Genomic DNA, 22186 nt, shown 5'->3' on the forward strand with positions numbered 1-22186 from the left:
GAATCATAACATATTCTTGGCAGACTCAGAGACTGAACCAGGCTGGGCCGGGCACTGCGAGGCAGGAAGTAAGTGAAGGGTCGAGGATACAGGTGGGGGCTGTATCGCTCCTCAGCGAGGTTTCAGGAGACAGGAGCTGAATCTGGTGTCCGGGCCCTTTTGAGGCCTAGAAACGGGGACTTTATAATGGAATAACGTGCACACTGAGAAACGTGGCAACGTAGCTTTACATAGGCCTGATATTCGTATTATTCACGAGGACTAGAAACTGGCATACTAGAGGTGGACACAACTGTAATTGCGTCATTAATCAGACATGGGGAATGCATATGCATATTTAGTCATGCACACATAACATATGATGGATGACACGTAGGGACACAGAACATGGCAAAATTTACTTTTCCACAGGCTGGGACCCATCCTCCTACTGCCTTAGCAATGGATGACTGAAGGGTGCTTTCCCTCACTTGAGTGCTAATTTCTAGCTGCTGAAGGAGAGGCTTCAGGCCTTGGATGTTGCGGTTACTCGAAAAAAGAACTAAACCTGCGTCCTTCAAAAAGCAAAATTTTGAGTAAATTTTTGGTTGAAATAAATTAGTACAGCATTTCTTTGCGTTGACTGTTTCCCCACCAGCATTGATGCTTGTTGGGTCTTCTTTGTCTGACACAATCTCTATAAGTGAGAGGCCAAACTACAGTTGCACATGTTTTGGAACCAGTTGCAATTTCCTCTTACGCTTCCCTCCCAGTGATTAATTTGGAGAGAGGCCCCCTTACTCATTTGGACCACATTCGGAATTATTCCTCTTGATTGCCGCGATGGGGGCCTGGTAGTCAACAGTCAATGGGCACCTCCTCCATTGGGTTTGTACCCGGGTAAATTGAGCATGTTTGCGCTTTAGTTGGCCCTTTTGTTGGCTACGTCACCACTCCCCACATCATTGTGGGTTATTTCTTGTAGGGTGGGAGGGGAAGAGCATGCACGTCTGGTGAATAAAGGGTGAGTCTACTTAGGTGGGAGAAGTAAAGCGTGTCGGAAAGTGGATGGGTGGACGGGCAGCACCAAGGCCTGGCTTGATCGCTTCTGCTGGCCTGCCCCGCCCCTTCTGGTAGGTGACCTTTTCTGTGGTTGCACTCACACTGTGCTCCCAATACTCTCTTTGACAGTTAGTCAGTGGACTGGACTGTCCTGTGATTCAATGGTGCCCCCACACCACCTCCTCATGTGTAGTTGTTGGATGGGGGGCACGAGTACGCACGCCTAGGGAATTGAAGACCAGGTTAGGGGGTTTGCGTTTGATTTGGGCAGTGCAAAAAAAATAAAAAATAGTTCCTGTTGCCGGCGCCTTGACCAAGTGCATTTTCCATGCTGTTCCATGCTTGCTCGCAAATCACTCCAAAATTACAAAGACTCCAGGGTTGCTGTATGGTGCAGTTGCACCTGTACAGCTCAACTTGATGCAGTATATTCCCAGTATCTGTGGGAAGGCTTGCTGGGAGCCATCTGGCACTGTTGTCAGTATTTTTAAGTGTTAAAGTAATTGAAGTATGTAAAGCCCCTTGCTGGGGCTATATGGCTGTAACTGAATATTTGAAATGGAAATGTGTAAATGTAACTGTGTAATTCACGAACATAATTACCTACAGGGCTTGTTTGTGCTACCTATCAATACATATTTTATAGAGCACTTTAGGCCTTCAGGCATTAAAGAGCTATATCGTGAAAGAGAGGTGGAGACAACTCTGATTTACTCAGATTAATCACGGTCTAGGACAAATACCAAAAGCTGTGTAATTTATGCAATTACTTTGTGTTTATTTATTTTATTGCTATCGCTACCCTTAAAATATAATGATCTTTTATTTTTTTGAAACTAGGGCCGTTTCTTCTGGCCTAATCTGAAAGTCATACACACTTGCGCTTAAATGTCAAGAAGTATAGGTTACCCAAGGGCTTCAGTAGCATAATCAGAACTTTGGAAGTTATATTGTTTTGGAGGTCTTCCTCGCCTGTCTTGGTGGGTAAATTGAACACTCCAGTTCATGTATGGTACAGAGGTTTTTTTTTTTTTAACATGTCTTTATTAAACATTGCATAACACAACATAACAGTAACAGGGCAGTATTTAAGTGCAGTGCATATCGTACCCATGTGAAAGGATAGGTAATAAGGAAAACTGTGAGGATTCTTCCCCAGATGTCGGTGGCCGAGTGGCACAGCGGTGTCTCCATACTTTGCTTACAATGTATCCGCCCCATTTCCTGCCCATGTATGGCTGGTGTTCTGTCAGCCCCTGGAGAAATCCCCCAAAGCAACACCGGCGGTTAACAGTAACCATAACAAAGTAATTAAAAGAAGAAAAAAAACTGAAGCACCAAAAACAATGGCAGTGGCGGCAGTGCAACAGTACCTCACAGTCATTCCGTCACACACTCCCAACCAGTCTTGGCAAGGTGTGGCAGCGACAGAGGAAAGAGGGGGACCATCAGCAAATGCAAGGCAACAGCATGCACACCGGCGGGGGTGGTGGGGGTGAGGGGGGTGACCCAAATGTGCATGAGGATCATCAGTCTGCAGCCTCAACACCCACAAATCCATCTATCAGGTATAAAAGCACGTGGGCTCCCTCCCACCTAGACTAGGGGCTAGTCTCTGCAGCAAGTGCCGTTAGGTCTGGAGGCTGCAGACTTTCAGTAGATTTCATCAGGGTTGAGGGGGGCGGGGGGTCTCATCATCCAACCGCTCCAGCATAGGTCCATAGCCAGAACACAATGACCTGCCGTGAGGAGCTCTAGCGCACACTCTACGGATCTCATACTTGAAAACGAACGCATTATCATACCGAAATCTCTCACGGCATACCAGTCACTAAAATCATCATTACCACGGTTAATTGACGACAAATTCCAGCACTTCAGGACTTCTTTTGGGCCAGCCTGGTTGAAATTATCACCGACTGAGCTGCGTTTTGACGACACCGTAAACTAATCGTGAACTTCTTTTGCCCAGTCGGGTTGGAATTATCACCGGCTGAGCGACTACAGAGACTATTTTTCCACTATACAGCCCAGAGGAAGTTGCGGAAGTAATTTCCACATGCGACGAAACACGTGTTGGCTGGTTTCTGTTTTGGCTCAATGAAAACTGAATAAAAGACAAAGCAACACTCTACCTACAAGAACATGGACCATTGTTTCTATTTTTAAGATTGTGTGAAAGCATAAACACTGTTTAATTACTCTTATGTGTGCCTAGGTTTATGTTGAAATGGTTTATGTTGAAATTTGTAACTGTGTGGGTCTTTCCTACACTGAATTGAGGGTTTATAGGGATTATCCCCTCACCTAGTAGCACCATATACTTCTGTGCTTATTCACACTTGCGTAAACCAGGAGAGCGCCAATTTTACCTGAGCCACTAAAAACCCTTGATCCTAAAACCGCTCCAGCATAGTGCCCCACTTTTCCAAGTCCCTCTCAGCATATTCATCAATGCACTCCATTCTCAAACTGCCCTCCTCTGCCACCACATTCGCGCATATCTGCCAACCCTATGCGTTCCTCTGCTGGGCATGTATGGTACTGTGGTTAGCACTTATAACCTAAACACTGCCCTTGATGTCAAACTGCAATGCCCTGTAACGTACATTTACATTAACATGATCAACAGCTCATTTATAAATTCTCTGAAATCTGGTTTACCATTTTCTAGCGCCTGCAGCTTGGCCCTCATCCTTGCCGGTGAAGTCAGAGTGGAATTTGAGAGTGAACTTTGATCAAAAATTATACTTCACACCCCAGAGTGAAAAGCCTTTGCTGAATGCTTTGTCCAATTTGAGCTTCATAGCAAAATGTGTCCCTTAATTCCTAAAGATGTTTGGTCAGGGGGATGGACAGGGCAGCCTGCTTCACCGTGACTACTGTAATGCACCTTAAATTGGCTTTTCGGATTGTCTAATCTCGAAGCTTCACAGGAACCTGAACAGGGCTGCCTGATTAGTTCTGGATCTCAAAACCTTTGGCCATGTCTCCAAGACTTGGGCCTCCCTGCACTGGTTTTAAGTCAAATATAGGATTCATCTTAAAACTCAGTTTCATACATAGAGCTTTGTACCATTCTGGCCTAGACTTTCTATCATGTTTAGTATCTTCTTCCTGGCCCTCGAAGCCTATGCGATCCAGCACCACCTTTCTGCTGTGCATGCCATGTTTAATAAGTCACAATGTGGATAGCAAGCCTTCCCGACCATAGGGCCCAAACTTTGGAACGCTACTCCACAGAAGATCACGTCAATTTCAATCTTATCTGCTATCTTTTTTGTTCTTAGAGTGAAGATGCCTCCGAGGATGCTGTGCTTGCTAAATAATGATAAAACATGAAGGAATCTGGATGATTTCAGATATTTAGCAACACTAGTGTAGTAAAGCCAGGGCCTTGCTTGCACACATGGTTATGTTAGCATAAGCTTATTAGAAGTTAAACGCCATTTTGCCACTTTGCAGCTTTTGCACACGACACTACATGTAACTGTTGTTGTAAATTAGACTGCTTGATTTTTCCGCGCTGGAGAGCGGCTTGTTTTTAACATCCGTAGACTTACATCGCAACTTCAGTCTGTACACCTTCAAGGTCACCATAACAATGCATGCGGTTATTCAGGTTGATCGGCCCCCGCTCTAGACATAACTAACACAGCTGCAGCGAACTGAAATTCTAGTGCTTTTAATATTGCACTGCATGCATGATTTGGGCACTTGGAGAAAATCCTTTTCCAGAGAGAGAGAGCTTTGCTGATCCTGATGTGATTCACTTCTGCTGATATTGGAGGTATGGGGTTCCCCATTCAAGCTTAAGATACCTTCTATTATAAAACCTAGCTCCTAGCAGGGGAGGGTGGTTCACAAGGAACTATATGACCTGTTTCCACTATCATTATAATATGGTTTCTCCCTTTGTGTTTTATGGAATTGTAACAATGCTGATCGTATTATTTTTAATCATATGCTTGCTTATGGTAGCAAAAATACTGCATCTTAGAGCACGTTGTTAAAATAAACATTTTAAACTTTTCCGTGTCTCTACTTACTCCTGTTGTGGACTGGTATGAGAATAAAAACGAAAGAGTGTTCTTGATTCCCACCATTCCTGAGAGTATCTTAAGTCGCATGTTCTGGGTTGTCCCATCATTGGTAACTTCGCTATAGGACGGAGAGCTAATGAGACAATGATCCTAGTCGGTTAGGGGTACTGAGGTGAGCTTTTTGGTACACCACAATTCACTGAGGTCCACAGTTCTGTGTAGGAGCAGAATCCCCGCAACACTAGAGGTCAAGGTTGAATTTTTGCAGTAGGTCAATGGAAAGCCCGGATTGACTAGGAGCAGCAGCGACTGGTCTGACACCATTCAGTTGATTCGACCTGATGTCCACAGAATGTCACACCAGCTAGAATGCATTGAATGCTTCACAGTTAGGTGTTTTCACTCTTTTCACAATACATGGGAGAAGCTTCTATAGTATTGTCAACTAGTTGGCAGTTGTGTGAGTGATGCAACAATATATTTTTTATTGTCCAATAGAAAGAAGAAAAAAACAGTTGATACAACAGATGGGGGTGAGATAACCCTTAGAACAAACATACTGGATGATACACAGAGAGGCCAGGCGATTTGCCATAATTTTGGAAAAGATCTTGGCATCAGAGTTAATCAGTGAGATTGGATGATATGAGCTTCTATCTTCCACTGGTTTACCTTTCTTGGGAAATACAACTATATTAGACATGCTCCAAGAGGAGGGTGCTTCCGCGCCTTCCATAACACATGCAATCAATTTAGTGAACTCGGGTGCCAAAATACCCCCAAAAATCCTATAAAACTCAAGAGGAATAGTATCCTCGTCCAGTGCGTTGCCAGAGGGCAGGGCCTTAATTGCCTCCTCTACCTCCACTATACCTATTTCTCCTTGGAGGGATGCAGTTTCCGAAGCATCAAGTCGAGGTAGGTGGCTTTCTTGCAGGTATTGCTGGAAGCTTAGATTAGTAGGGGGTACTACCTCACCGTATATTCCTGTCTAAAATAATCCAAACTGCTCAGCAATATCTTGAGGTTGTATAAAAAGTAAAACACCTCACCCTTAATGCACTTAATATAGGACTTTGCCTTATCAGAGATCTGAATAGCCAACAACCGGCCAACTTTCTCGCCGTACTCATACTGTAGCTTTTTATGCTTCTGATAGCTAGCAGCTACTTTCTCCGTTAGCCTTCTAATTAACGTGGGCCGTATTTCTGAAAGCCTCAGGTAAATAGATTGTTCAGCAGGATAGCTAGCTATGATGGCCTGTGGGTGTTGGATTCCAGATCCAAATAGCCCAAAGGACACTGATCCTCATCTTGACGTAACCGCCTATTTTGGCCCACAATAAACTTACGGGTAACCCCCCTGACAAATGCCTTCATACAATCTCATACAACAGACATGGGGGCGGCACCTTTATCATTTACAATATAGTCCCTTAATAATAAGACGGAGATGCCCACAATATTCTGGGTTATTAAGTAGGTGATGGGGAAATGAAAAAGCCCGATGGGCATCTCTGGCCCCTGCCGACAGCTGTACAGTTAGCATGACAGAATTGTGGTCAGATGTAATTTTAGGGCATACCTCAACATGGGCATTTTCAAAAAGAGCACACTTAATAAAGATCTTATCAATACGAGAGTACTGTTTGTGTGGGAATGAAAAGAACGTAAACCCTGGCACCCATGGAAATAAATTTGTCCAGGCGTCATCCAGCTGATTAATTTGCATATGGTCAAGGACGGCTGCCCGGGTCCTACCCATTCTCGTCCGAGTTTTCCTATTAGTGGTATCGATCTTGTGGTCCAAAATACAATTGAAATCCCCCATAACCAGCAGGTCCCCGCTAAAAAAAACAGTAGTTAAACATTTAGATAGTAAAACATATTGGGACAATCCATGTTAGAACCGTAAACCACACATAGAGATTTTTTTGTCCCAAGATCAACAATTGAGCTATCACCCATCTCCCTTTGGGGTCAGCTAATGTGCGCAAGACAGTGACAGCTGAATTCTTAGCTTTCAATGTGTCGACCCCTCGAATTGAGGCTGTCTGATAAGTACATACTAATACATCGAATCCTAATTGATTCAACACAGATCTGTCCTTATAAGCCAGATGGGTCTCTGTTAGGTCAAGTATATGTGGCTTAAATGCCTTGAGTTCTTCACGAATCAAACGCCGCTTCCTAGCTTGATTGAGTCCTGCCACATTCCAACACATAAATTTCACATTAGCCATTACATAATCCTAACTGAGCCATTATCCCTTTAAATCTGTTTCCTGGCAACATTCCATCTATGTGTATACGTCCACAGGCCATCTGGCTCTTTGACCCCCGACCCCCCCTGATCCCAACCTACCCCCTCCTCCAAGGAAACCAATAAGGTAGCAGAGAATTCATCTACAAAAATACCAAACTCCAACGCCACCCCACCTAACCCCATCCACCCACCTTGGGCCTAGGAGAGGGAACCATACCCCTGCACTGCTGTCGCTGGTTAACAGCCTACAGGGTGCAACCTCCGGTCACAAGCCCCCCCGGCCTCTACCAGCCCCCGTGCCCCTCCATCAATATAGAAAAAAATATAAATAATCAATAAAAGTGAGGGACAAAAAAAAAAACTAGGAGCCCCTCCATCAATACTCCTTGTTAACGCTCTTCCCTCCTAAACGGAGTAAGATTGCCACCTGGAGAGTGCTTGCTTAGCCTCGGTCTATGTATAGAAAAATTGCGAATGTCCCTCTTTCAATATCTTCAGCCGGGCTGGTTCTTGGAGAAAAACTCACTGGACTCCCCCGATGTCTAGTTCAGAAATGTGTGGGTTTGGTAGTTTCCCAAGATGGACACCGAGCCCGGGGCCAAAAACCCTGGTGACCACCCTTGCAAAACCAGGTTGTTTTGTGATAGGTAATTTTGAGGTCTCCTCAATAGGTTTTGGGCCCTTGCCTTTCACGGGTACTTGACCCACCCACACAAGTGAAGTAGCATTTTTAATTGGGAGACCTGGGGGAATACTGGGTGGTAGGAAATTTCTGGATCCACGTAGATTCCAGAACTTTCCCACACAGAAATTTGAGAAGAGATTGAGGACGCTCCTAGAGGAGATGACTTTGCTGGGTGTAGCCACTTTATTTTTTCTAAAAGAGATAAAACAGAGCGGTGGAGATTATGCTCCCCCCATAAAGAGTGATGAAGATGATGTGACCGGTATACTCAAGAGGAGGAGGCCATATAAAGAGCCAGGGGTATCCCCAGAAGCACAGCAGAATTTGGGGCAAATGATGGGCATACTACGGCTTGGGACCGAGTACCTGTGAGGCTGACGGCGTCCCGAGCCAGAACAACGCCCGGAAGTGGGGCATCCCGAGGAGTGACACCAACTCCAACCAGGAAGCGTTCGACGGACTAGTTGTCAGCCAGGAAGGGCGGACCCAAACAGGGAGGAGGGGCCATAAAAACAGTACCCTATTGGAGGACGGGCGGCGTAAGCAGGAAGCGGTTTCCTGGAGCCCGGCGGAGGACGGAGAGTGTGAAGAAGCAGAGCCCAGCGGATCGGGAGAGGAGCCCAGCAGATCGGGAGAGGAGCCCAGCAGTATCAACGCGGGAGAGGAGCCCAGCGGATCGGGAGAGGAGCCCGGCAGATCGGGAGAGGAGCCCGGCAGATCGGGAGAGGAGCCCAGCGGTATCAACGCGGGAGAGGAGCCCAGTGGATCTGGAGGAGGAGCGGAGAGAGGAGAGAGCAGGTGTGGCGGAGTCCAGTATCCAGGCGAGGACCCGACAGCTACAGAGAAGGCGCATACACCCGCTGGCCCTAGGAAGGGAACAACCGCCCCGGGTCCGGACGCCACGGCCCTGTGGACGGGCCGTGGCCCAAGGCAAGTACCGTTAAGGGGTGCTTTCTGGTGGGGGTGGTGGGGTGGCGAGGGGTAGAGTAAAACACAGGCACATCGACCCTTGCCCTCACTGACCCTTTTTCCCCCTCTCCCTCACTACACAAGGTGGTGGTTGCACTAGAGAGATAAAGAAAACATCGGATGTGACTAATCCCGGCCTTATCTTTCTTTATATCCCTTCTGAGGAGCCCCGGGGAACCCACACCAGAAAAGACCAAACCAAGGGCGGCCCCGAAGACGGTCCGGAAGAACATCCGTTTCTGTTTCCTATGTTTAATCCTTATTTTTGTTAAAAGCACTGTGAACTTAACCCTCAACAGTCATCTTAAGTCTGGTAGACTAAAAAGAAAGCAATAAAGAGACTTACAAGCAAAAGAACCCCAGACATCCCTCTCCTCATTGTCAACCACCCTGTCCATCCTTACAGTACCCCCAGATGCCTAACTACCTGATGGGTAGTTATGTCATCAATATGATAATTTGGAGATTGCAGACTGCTGGAAAATGTTGTTTTATGTTACATAATTGCAACAACTTCAATAAAAATTGCTTATGAAAAAAAATACACAGTAGTCTGAAGAACTACAATGAAATCAAGTGAGGGAAAAAGCCTATGAATAACCATGGATTCAGACCTATTCTTGATAACTCATATCAACAAAATCAAGTAAAGCAACTGCTACATAATAAATGGAAGACATAGCATGCTCCCGTACCTTGGATATCAACAAAAGCTACGAGCTTTCATCACACTACTAATTGTAAGGTCCAACTATGCCAACAGCCTATATCTTGGCACTCCCGTTCCACTATAAGCAAAGTCTCACCAATGCAAAACACAACCGCAGCACTACTTCACCTCCCCCAAGAGAGCACAAGACACACGTCCTGCAAGCACTACACTACCTTCCCATAGCTAGATGAGCAAGGCACTCTGCATCATCCAAAGTCTATCAAGAAAAGGACCACTCTACCTACAAATTAGATTTGAGCAATGCCATCAAATTAAAACATCACTCTAGGCTTGTTCTGCTGATCATCAATGAATCTGGGATTTGTGAAGCACACTACTCATCTGCAGGGTCTCAAGGAAGTGGGGGGGAAGGGGTGTCAGGCAGCTACGAGTTATCCGAAAAGCCAGGCCTGGAGGCTCTTCCTGAATGCTTGCAGTGTGGGGGGTACGTCTGATGCTGAGGGGGAATTTGTTCCAGGTCTTAGGCCACAATGTAGGAGAAGGTTCTTCCTCACATCTTGCTCTCCGGATGCAAGGGATTTCTGGCAGGGCGAGGTTGGCAGAGCTGAGGTTTCTCTTGGGGGCATGGAAGGAGATTCTTTTGTTGAGGTATTGGGGGCCAGGGTTGTGGAGGGATTTGTAGGCATGAGTGAGCAGCTTGAAGGTCACTCTTTTCGACTGAAAACCAGAGGAGGTCTCATAGGTGCCGAGTGATGTGGTCTGGTCATGGGATGCGGAGGACAAGTCTGGCTGCGGCGTTTTGGATGGTCTGGAGTTTGTGGAGTAAAGATTTGTTGATTCCGGCATAGAGGGCATTCCCATAGTCTATTCTGTTGGTTATGAGTGTGTGGGTGACGGGGCGTGGCTAAGCACGCAATGGCGACGGACGCTCTTGAGTAGAGCTCCGCGATCGGCTCCCCTTCCCTGAGCCAATTATCCGTCAATTTCCACCGTGGCCACCTGGAACTTTGAGCGGACCTCTCCGGAGCTCACTGCGGCACTTCTGGCGACTTTTCATTTTCGGATGCAGACGGGGCCGACCCCGACCTCTCCTGCAACCCTCCTGCGAGACTGGGCGCCCCCTGGTCGGCAGTGCAGCTAGGAGAGACCGAGGCTTGGGCCTTGCGGACAGGCCCCGACGGACCACCCACACCGAGCTGCCTGGGACCCACGGGCTGCCAACTGCCCCACCGGGAGGCCCCGCCAGAGGTCCGGAGGCCACCCCGCACAGCTGCACAACACCGGAGGCGGGCCGAGACGGCAGGGGGGACAGGCGCCATCCGCCCACATCGCGGCCCCCGCACGCCCGCTGCCCCGGACGGAGGTGAGGCACAACAGGGCCCCCCCCTTGGCGCACCCGAGGCTACCGGGAGGCAGGGATCGACCCGGGAGAGGCAGGGGGAGCAACGGGAGCCCTGATGACCAACCGCCCCCCCCTGGGGGATCACACAGCAGCCGGCGCCACCCGGGGACCCCACCACACCCGAACGGACCGAGAGGGGCCGGCAGGTAGCGGCAGCCATCAAGCCCGACACTGAGGGCCTGACACCCCGGCCTGGGAGTCACACTGCTGCCGAGGACGGAGCGGCCACCCCCCCCTGCACCGAGGGCACACGGAGGGGCACCCAACGCCGGGCCCACCTGCGGGCCCCCCTTCCACGGAGGCGGAGACTGCCTGGGGGACAGTGGGGCACGCGTGGTGAGAGGATCCGGCCCAGACGGCGGCGCCCGGACCCCACGGACGCACGCAGCACACGCGCCTCCCCGGCCTTTGCCACACCCGGACCGGCGGGACGCAGCCGTGGGGCAGTGGGGTGAGGCACCGCCTGACAGACCCCCACCCCCCCCCGGTGTAACAACGACAGCCTCGATTGAGGGGACGGCTGTCGACCACTGAGCCCCCCACCCTGGAGAGAAGCGCCCAGGGGGCGCCATCACCGAAGCAACTCAGGCGACAACCCTGCCGAACGGACACCACCTGCACATGTCCGGGGGAGTGCGGACCCGCACAGGGACTGGTGGGGCCTCGTCAAAGGGGAAGACAGACAAACTGCTGAACAAAATGGCCGCCGGACAATTGGCCTCGAGGCTGGACAGCGTGCTGGCAGCTGTGGAGCGAATGGAACAGTCACTTCAGCAAACCAGAACCTCTCTGGAGTCCAAAACAGATGGCGTCGCTGTAGACCTGATCTCTTAAACAGAGTGGAGTTCCTGGAGGACAGGGCCGAGGACGCGGAAGGGAGGGCGAGACGCAACAACATCAGACTCGTGGGGGTCCCTGAGAAATGGGAGGGGAACCACCCAGCGCAACATGTGGAAGACTGGCTCCGGACCCTGTTACCCGAAGGCTCGCTATCCCCCCATTTTGTTGTGGAGCGCGCTCACCGGGTACCGACGAGGCCCCATACCACCGGCGCCAACCCGAGACCACTGCTCTTCAGAATACTGAACTATAGAGACAGGGACACGGTGCTGCGGGAAGCACGACGACTAGGCGAGATACGTATAGACAACGCGTCGATCATGTTCTTTCCTGATTATACCATCCAGGTACAACGCCAGAGGCACGACTTCATGGAAGTGAAGCGGAGACTACGCACCGCGGGCCTCAAGTACTCCCTGCTTTTCCCTGCCAAACTGAGGGTGGTGGCGGGGGACAACACCTACTTCTTCGACAACCCTGTGGAAGCAAATGAGTGGCTGGACGGGGGCACGGACACGGCACCCAAGCGCTCCCGTGGTGGAGAGACAAGGACCAGGCCGCGCGGGCCGCGGCGCCGCCGCGGGCACAGAACCCAGGAGCCCCAACATGCGGAGGAAGGGGCGCGCCACTCTCCCCCGCTAGACCAGATGCTCCAAGGACAGCGCGATGCGCTCCGGATGGTCTCTCAACTGAGCAACTCGCCCTCCCAAGAGACAGCCCTAGCAGACGGTCAGCAGCCAGTACCGAGTGACGACGATGAGGCCATATACGGGATCCCGAACTCACAGATCTCGGTGGACCTGCCTGTTGTCACGCCTCAAACCTCTGACCTGATTCACTGATTCCGCGGGCGAAGTTTGCAATGGTCTTGCCGCGGCGAGGGGGGGCTGGCGGAGGCCGACTGGATGATGGAACGCAACCGACGTCCGCCACTGCTGGGGGTGTCTCCCTCCCCTCCTCTGCCCGCCGTTTGAACAGTGGACACCTGGAACAGTGAGTAATGCCCCTGCGGCGCAGGTGATAGACGGGGTGGGTGTTGGCGGGGTTATCTTTCAGCATGCACCCAGATATGGACGTCTCCATGTGCGGGCCCGGGCGGGAGGGGGCTCCTCCCGGTGGGGGCCCACAGCCCACGCCGCATGACACTCTGCCTCGCGCCTGCAGAACCTCACGCAAGCGGGGCCCCGCACGAGCAGAGTAATTCAGACCACCGGAGCATAGATGGTGGCCACCAGTACCCTGTATTGTGTGGCTCGGGGAAGAGACTTGATTTCCCTAACTGACTACATATCCTCCTTGCCGAGATTGTGCTTAGCGCACTTTGCCCCTTAGACGAGTAAGATTGTTCCTCTCGCTTGAGAGCATGGACGGTGGCCCGTTTTGCCACTGCCCTTTTGGTATTTTAGTGGGGGTTGCCCGCTGTTGGTTGCTGTTATTCATTGTTTTTCCCTGCCCTAATGTCTTTCCGAACATTGCTGAGTGCACTATGGGGGTGGATACGAGAGAGCTGGGAGAACCACTGTGAGAGCACTTGATGGGGCTGCTGTTGGTAGGAATGTTGGGGGGAGTGTATACTGCCGAAATGACTGCGATGAAGTTATGTACCTGGAATATTAGGGGCATGCACACACCTGCGCGTAGATACCAAATATACTCCTACCTGAAAAGACAAAATGTGCAGGTTGCACTCCTACAGGAAACGCATCTGTGTGGGGCAGAGGTGACTGCGCTGAGGCGAAGATGGAGGGGACAATTGTATGCCACTGAATACTCCTCGTTTGCCCGTGGGGCGCTCTTGTGGGTGAAGCCGGGCACCCCCTTCACAATGTCGGAAGTTCACACAGACACGGAGGGGAGGTATGTCCTAGTGAAGGGCCGTTTAGACGGGCAACCAGTAGTTCTGGCGTCCATTTACGCTCCAAACACGGACCAGGGCACCTTCCTAGCGCGCATATCGGAGAAACTGGCGCCCTGGCACGGTGTCCCATGGTTACTGGGTGGTGACTACAACACAGTGCTGGACCCTGTGATGGACCGCTCGGTCCCGCCCAGGCCGGAAGCAACATCCCTGGGGGCCACGAGGGCACTTACACAGTGGGCGACACAGTGGGACCTGAAAGATGCATGGCGTGCGCACAATCCAGACGCCAGGGTATACTCTTATTTCTCAGGGGCACACACGCTGCACGTCCGCCTTGACAGGTACATGGTGTCAACGGAAATGCTGCCGCACATCACTGACTCCCAATACCTAGGCCGGACACATTCGGACCACAACCCCCACACCCTACACATGGCTTGGGAACGCCCGCACCCACCCATCCCCACATGGCGGCTGCAACCTGCTCTGTTACTGGACGCCCCCTTTAGGGACTCCCTGCAGGCCTGCGTAGCGCAATACTTCACTGACAACTCAGACACAGCGTCCTCCCCGAGAGTAGAGTGGGACGCCTTCAAGGCAGTGATACGGGGACACTGCCTGAGCGCTCAGGGTAGCATACAGAGGAAGGTGGAGGTGGAGCTGCGCAGGGTAGAAGCGGACTTGCTCTGCTGGGAACGGGAGGCGGTGGGAGGCGCAGGAGACCGGCTGAGGGAGGCCCGAGCGGAACATGCAGCATTGCTGGAAAGGCTACGGCACGTTAACTTCGCTGCTCATTCGGCGCGGGTGCACCAATACGGTGACAAACCCGGAAGGCTACTGGCCTGGCTGGTCAGACAGGAGAACCGCACGGAGCCAATATCCGCTATCCGTACAGTAGAGGGAGAGATAGTGTACACCCAAAACAAGATACATCAGGCGTTTGTGGGGCACTACCAGGCCCTATACAAATCACAACTGAGGGTCTCCGCGGCGTACATTCGGATTACCTTGTAGAAATCCCACTGCCCTCCCTCACAGACGCACAACAGGACGCTCTAGGGGCACCATTCTCCCCGGAAGAAATGCGCGAAGCCATTTTCGCACTGTCCAACGGCAAGTCCCCTGGCCCGGATGGCCTGCCCGCCGAATTCTTTAAGGCATGTTCGGACACGCTGATCCCGGAGATGCTCAAACTGTACAATAGTGCAATTGAGGACTCAACACTCCCAGACTCGCTCAATGAGGCGAACCTGGTCTCACTACTGAAGCCAGGTAGGGACGGCACACACATGGGATCCTATAGACCGTTAGCCATGCTGAATACCGACTATAAAATCTTCACCTCCCTCCTGGCCCGCCGCTTGGCCCTAGAAGCCCCAACCCTGGTGCATGCGGATCAGAATGGCTTCATGCCGGCGAGGAGCACTTCTCGCAACCTACGCCACCTCTTCCGGGTTCAGGATGCGGCCACGACGCATTGGCCCAGATCGGGGTGTCTGGTCTTGGACCTGGAGAAGGCTTTCGACTCTGTGGAGTGGCCGTACCTGGGGGCGGTATTGGACAGATTCGGAGTAGGTGATGCCTTCGCGGACATGGCCGGACTGCTCTACCAGAGACCCAGTGTCCGACTGAGGACGGGCGGGCTGCTGTCAGAGAAGGTCAGGGTACGCAGGGGCACCAGACAGGGCTGCCCCCTGTCGCCCCTCCTTTTCGCTCTAGCAATTGAACCCCTGGCGGCTCTACTACGGGACAAAGGAGCGGAATGGGGGATCCCGTTGGCCGATGGAACACATACGGTCTCGCTCTTTGCGGACGACCTGCTGCTCTATGTGCGGGACCTTGCCGCGGTGCCTGCCAAGCTGTCGGACATCTTCCAGACCTTCGCGGAAGTCTCAGGCCTCAGGGTCAACTGGGACAAGTCAGGAATATACTCGTTCAGCCAGGACCAGGAGGAATGTGATGTGCGCCTTGGAGGGGCTCGGCTCGCTTGGTACCCAACCACGTTCAAATACCTCGGGCTACACATCTACAGAGACCCGCGGAACATACTGGAGGGTAACCTGGTGCGTGCTATCTCCTCATTGCGAGCCCAGATGTCCTTCTGGAAAACTTTGCCATTGAACGTGCCCAGCCGGATAGCACTATCCAAGATGATAGCGCTCCCCAGGCTGCTCTACCACTTCGCGAATATTCCAACATATGTCCCCTCGCGGATATTCCGCGACCTAGAATCAATGCTTCGCGGCTTGATCTGGGACGCCCACGCGTGGCACTGGCTAAGCTGTATTCCCCGACTGCGGAGGGAGGATTGGCAGTCCCCAATATGGAGCTATATTACCTAGCTGCACAGCTACAATGGGTGACGTGCTGGCTTAGCGACACGCATCTAGACGACACGGCCACTGCGGACCACCAATGGTCCCACCCCCAGGTGTGCGCCCTGTTTCACCCGTTGACTAAGGGACCCCGCCCTCTACCCCTACATATGGCCGTGGCCCGCAAATGCTTTGTCCGCAGCCTGAAGCTGACACAAAACGTCAGACCGTATGCTCCTGCCCTCCCCCTGATGGGCACCCCCAGGAGGAGTGGGATGGTGACGCCACGCAACCTGGAACAATGGAATGCAGCCGGAGTAGAGACCATGGGCGACCTGTATGCTGATGGGGCCCTGCTCCCATTTGAGGCATTGTCGGAGGGCACGGGCCTGCCGGCTGGGCAATTCCTGCTCCACGCGTCGGTACTACGGGCATATACTGACTCCTGGGGGGACATCCAGGGGGAGCCGCCGATGCATCATCTGATCCAATACCTGCATGTAATGGGCAGAGGCTCACACATTACACACTGGTTAGCGCAGGCGCTTCTCATCCACACACAAAAACCCACGCAGCAAATCAGGGATAAATGGGCAACATACCGAGGGAGGGACTGGACAGATAAAGAGTGGAACCTGGTCCTAGCCGGCCCTGTGAACGTCCCCCGCAACTCCCACTTTCGCATCATCCAACTGTACATATTACACCAGGCATACTTAACACCGGATAGAATAAATAAGTATTTCGCGATCAACACCGCCGCTTGTCCCAGGTGTGACCTGCTGGGCGCGGATATCCTGCATATGCTCTGGCACTGCCCGTCTCTGGCTACATACTGGAGGGAAGTGACATCACTCCTGATCCACAGCACGGGCCCGGGATTGCCCGACACGTGGGAGGCATGCATCCTCGGGTTATATAAGAGGACTAAACTAAATAAAACGCAGGCCCGGTTCTGGGATCTGGGCCTAATCACGGCCAAGCGGCTGCTCACTAGGCACTGGAAGCGGCGGGAACCACCTACCCCAGCACACTGGTTCGCATCCTTCACTAACTGGGCCAGAGCAGAGGGTACGGCACTTCACCGAGAGGAAATAGCAGGTCTGAGGCAGTTCCCGATTGCATAGCACTGGGATGGTATCCTGGGGTCCCTGCAGGGGGAGGGCGCAGTCAGAGGGCTCACGTAGAGAAAGCAGTGCTGGGCGAGCGACGCGGGGGCAACAGCTCAGTGGACGGGAACACCACGCACCGGGCCACCCCCCCCACACCCGGACGCCGACCACCCAGCGCGCAGACCGCAGACACGGCCAGCCACCCACGGGAGTGCTCACCAGCAGACACCGCCTCACAATTCACCCCCAGCTCCGAGTCGTTAACACCGCTCCCACAAGTGCACTCCACCCCCCCCCCCTTTCCCTCATATGTTCACATGTTTGTAGTATCAGACTCCTGATCACCGGCTGCCACATCAACAGCTAGGCTACCCCACTTGATTGCTACATGCGCCACTAGCCAGGCCGGCGACCGACGAGACGCCATGGCCCACAGGAGCCGTCCCACTTTAGATCCGCGACCATTTGCGCATGCGCACCACTGACCCCCTAATGTACTGACGCATTGTCGGTGTACACCACACCATCTAGAGGGGTATACTTTCAGTACTGTGCAAGCAGGACGGACACGACGCGGCGCAGCCGCGAAAGGAACATTGGGACGCGCCGATACGAACTGTTCTGTTTAGTTTGCTGAATCTATGGTTAGTTCTAGAAATATTGTAAAACTAAGACGTCATTTATGGAAATGCTCACTTGCTGATCGAAGGTAATGTGACCACAATGCCTGTAATCTTATAAGCCAGTGACACGTGGGGCGCAACAGCACACCCCCCCCCTGCAGGCCTGCATCCTCACGATCTACCGCTCTTTTGCAGCCGGCCCGCAGGGTTGTAGGCTTGGCTATATGTACTGCACTTTTGAATACTAATAAACGTCTTACTAAAAAAATTTAAAAAAAATAAAAATGAGTGTGTAGGTGACTGTCTGCTTGGATTCGGGGGTGGGGGGTCCACTTGAAGGTCTTGCGGAGGGTGTTGAAACACGTGGAAGATATGGCACTGACCTGTTGGTTCATGGTGAAGGAGGAGTGGAGTATGATGCCGAGGTTGAGGGCATGGTCCGTGGGAGGGCTGCGGAGGGCCATGAGGAGGTGCTGGATCCGAGGATGAGGACTTCTGTGTTCTCCGAGCTGAGTTTCAGGCAGCTGCTGCTGCTGCTCATCCAGGATGAGATGCCATTCATTCCTTCCTGGGAGCTGTGTCTGGTGATGTGGGGTTCCTGGGTGAAGGAGAGGATGAGCTGGGTGTCGTCGGCGTAGGATACTATGAGGATTCCCTGGATTCTGGCGATGGTTGCGAGTGGGGCCATGTAGATGTTGAAGAGCGTGGAGGCTGAGTGAGGATCATTGGGGTACTCCGCATCTGATCTCTGTGGGTTCGGAGAGGTGGGGCGGGAGTCTGACCGGCAAGAAAGGAGCGGATCCAGTCTAGGGCAATTCCCTGTATGCCGGTATCATGGAGTCTGGCGGCTAGCATGCAGTGGGAGACTGAGTCGAAGGCTGCTGAGAGGGCCAGTATCATACCAACTGATTACAAGTAATATGTAGGAGGAACTGCTTTATCATTATCAGGACAACCTGCCAAACTTTGGAATGCTTTACTAGCCACGATTTGAGACCTTCAGGAGCATTTACACTTCAAAAGAAAAGGGAAAATACAGCCATTTCCAAGATTACTACCCAACCCAAAACCCGGGGGTTAATACCCATAATAATAAATCAATTGGTCCTTTAAGCAGAATCTACAGTATATTGTCCAGAAATAATTCAAAACACACCCAGCACACAACTTTCTCTGTCCAGGTTAAGTTACAATGGGATAACCCATGTCTAGCATTGGCATTACATAATAATGTCAATTTATATAACACTCTTGACCCTCACTAACATTATAACACTCATCGCACAGGCAGCTGACTGTAGTTCAAGCAGGCTGAATAATACCTCCCTTAGACTGACTGACCCTCTTACACTCACATAAGGCAAAATCCCCTAGGGGTTATGCTCACGACTCGAGATGCGTTCTGTAACAGTCCACAGCAAGTAGTAAACCACCAATCACAACTGAACAGGCATTGAATAACTGAAGAGGTCTGTCACATACCACTGGCTGCCCGAGTACTCTACTTTAGTCCACAACTGCAGATCCCAACTAACTACATACTTGAACGCTTCATAGCATCTCACTAAGGCAATCATGCAAGGGATGGCTATAACTAAGTCCAAACGAGCAAATATCTTAACCATCTCTCCCTCCCAGATATGCCTGCTAAACAAAAAATTCAGAACAGAGAACCCTGTGTAGTAACCAGCCTAGCAGACAGTTGAAAATAATAATACCATAATGGGCCCTGCATAGCTGATCAAATCGGCCAGTATACTGAAAACCATAAAATGTACCCCTTTCTCTCACACTTCTTCATCCATCACACTGCTAAGCGGTGTCCTATGGTGAGATAACTGCATCTTGGAGGTTACCATGCATGACTTGGGTACACTTAACCACACAAGATCTAAATACCAACACCTCCCTTTGAACACATGCACAGTCTTGCATGCTGCCTAGGCAGGCCAGCACGTTAGCACCTCATATAGGAGTAGTAAGCTCCACAGAACTGTTACAAACCAGAATGTAAGAATGTAACTGTGTTTGTATTTGTGACTGCGCTGTTTCCTGTATGTGAATGTCTTGTGATGGTTCCCTTATATGTGTGCCGGTTCATGTGATCTGTGAATGTCGTGTGATGATGTCGGGTGTCTGTATGCAATATCCATGTGGGACTGATGGTGTTCTGTGAGGGGAGAACTTTGCCCCACAACCTCAGCTTGCAACAATTTCTAGTGACTTATTAACAAGGCAAATCCAAACAGAAGATACTTGGTTTGGTCCCAGGCCACACCTCACCTCAAACAAAGCTGAATGTGTTTATGAGCCTGAAAGCTCTCAGGGTCAAAGCATAGTCCAATAAACCAACCCACCATGGATCTATGGCAACACAGAGCCTGTGCTCAGTTGAATGGCCTGTGTCCTGGCTGCAGACGGGCCAAGGTCCACTCTGCCCCCCTTCTGATGACCCGTGCTCTTCTCCCAATCACAGCCCGGCTGAAAGAGCCTTTCCACTAACCCGGTTCTTCATGACTTCGTTCTCACTTCAGTTCCTGCAGCCTTTTCTCCCTGGCCCCCATCCTCTGGACCGCCCCTACCAGCAGACACTAAATAAATCTCCAGAGCCAAGCCTCTTACATTAGGCCTAGTCTATTTTTACTAACCCCGCTACCGATTACGACATAATGAGCCAGTTTCCATCTCATTAACCCACACCTGCCAACTTAAAGAACAATCTCATGTGTGAGGAGGGGGCGGGCTTTGAAGGGGGTGTGGTCTTCTGCCGAAAAGTACCTAGGAGGCACTTTGAACCCCATATTTTGGCTGATCTGATAGTAAAAAGCACTCAAAAATGAAGTTCAATGGATCCATAGAAAGCCCAACAGGGCCCTGTGCTACTACACCTGCTGCACTATCGATAACTCCGTTCCAGCTGCATTGCACCCGTCTTGTTACTGTCAACAAGCAGCACCATCGCACTTTTGACCGACATTTTCTTACTGACGCAACATGCCACACCGAAATGTAACTCGCTCGCCCCTTTCCCTTCCCCAGCACCAATAAAGTATCTTCTCAGTGCCCCAGCACCACTGCCCCCAGCCTGTTCACCTGCCCGGAGTTCAGATAAGGCCTTATATATGTCCTTCACCCGCCCATTCGTGCACGGTTAAGTCCAACCTGCGTGCGGAGGGGTGGGTGGCAGTGTCAAATCAGAGTTGCCCCACGTACCCAAAATGGTCTGAACCCCAAGCTCGTGCAATTCACTCACCTGTAGGTCGTCAGCGCCGGCGCGCGAAATAAAGTCCGGGGCAGGAGCCGCGAGGCCATTGCCAGCTCTGGAGAACGCGGTAAAAGAGCCGGAGGTGAACTGAAAGTAGCCTCGGGAGAGACCAGGTTATAGGTGAACTGACTGACAGCAACGATGGAATGGACGTGCCGAGGAAAGGGAGGAGTCGCTGTGGGAGGAGCAAAGGAGGCGCTGAGGTCGATGTGGGAGGAGTAAAGGAGGCGCTGTTGAATGTCGGACTGTAAGCTGCGGGGAGGAGAGTAGAAGTACAGGGGAGGCGAGAGGATGAGGAGGTGGGGAAGGTGCCGAGTGGGAAGCAGGTACGCTAAGACGGGGCCACTGCAGCCAAGCTTATTCCTGATATTTTGAAAAATAAAAGCTTTGACCTTGGAGGTGACTCAAAAGCAGCCAAACCCGAGACGAACACATAATATTTTTGTTTTAAATAAAATATTTTCCGTGCTCAAGTGCGAGCACGGAAGCTAAATCAGAAGAAGGCGTTCTGTCGCCCTCTCACGACCAACAGCATATGCAGATTTACTTCGCTCATCTGACACCGCGCACCACAAATAAATAAACACAAGCGTCAATTCTATGCTGCAGAACCGCTGCATGTGTGGATTTGTGGTATGCAGTAAGTGCGGACGTCATCACGGTGCGTGTGGGTAATTTAGCTCTTAAAGGAGAACAGGAAACAAATGCATAAATGTAACTTCGCGCTGAATTCGAAGAGACCCCCCCCACTAACGTCAAAATATCCTAGTGTCCAGGGCCATGTGCATTTGCAGTAGTCTCTCTCCACCACCAAACATAAGAAACACAACAGTGCGTTATTTATTGGTAGCACTCAAAGGGTACACTCTTTCTTGCAAAGATACAACACAATTTGGAAGAGGAAAGTAGGAGATTTAAAAAAACAACTGGGAGAATGTATTTCTCCCATTCCATTGACTTCTTTTGCATCGGGCTTGTTGGCATGTTTGGGACTTGCAAGTGTGCTGCTACAGGATTGTATATCAGAAATTCAAATCTAAGTTTTTCCATATCTGCCTGTAGTGTCCTGCGGCGGAGCACAGAAAAATTGCT

At 51.2% G+C, this 22186-nt stretch overlaps 1 protein-coding gene across 1 annotated transcript in view; it reads right to left on the reverse strand.

Annotated features, from left to right (window-relative positions):
- The window catches only part of NIPSNAP1 (nipsnap homolog 1), a 244073-nt gene extending 222581 nt beyond the window's left edge, over positions 1–21492 (reverse strand). Inside the window, exon 1 of the mRNA XM_078667188.1 lies at positions 21083–21492. Within this exon, the coding sequence (XP_078523314.1) occupies positions 21083–21141 (59 nt within the window). The 5' untranslated portion in view covers positions 21142–21492. The remainder of the gene's footprint in view (positions 1–21082) is intronic.
- Between the last annotated feature and the right edge of the window lie 694 nt (positions 21493–22186).

This window comes from Lissotriton helveticus, chromosome 11 (genome assembly GCF_964261635.1).
Source record: "Lissotriton helveticus chromosome 11, aLisHel1.1, whole genome shotgun sequence".
NCBI classification, from domain to species: Eukaryota; Metazoa; Chordata; class Amphibia; order Caudata; family Salamandridae; genus Lissotriton; species Lissotriton helveticus.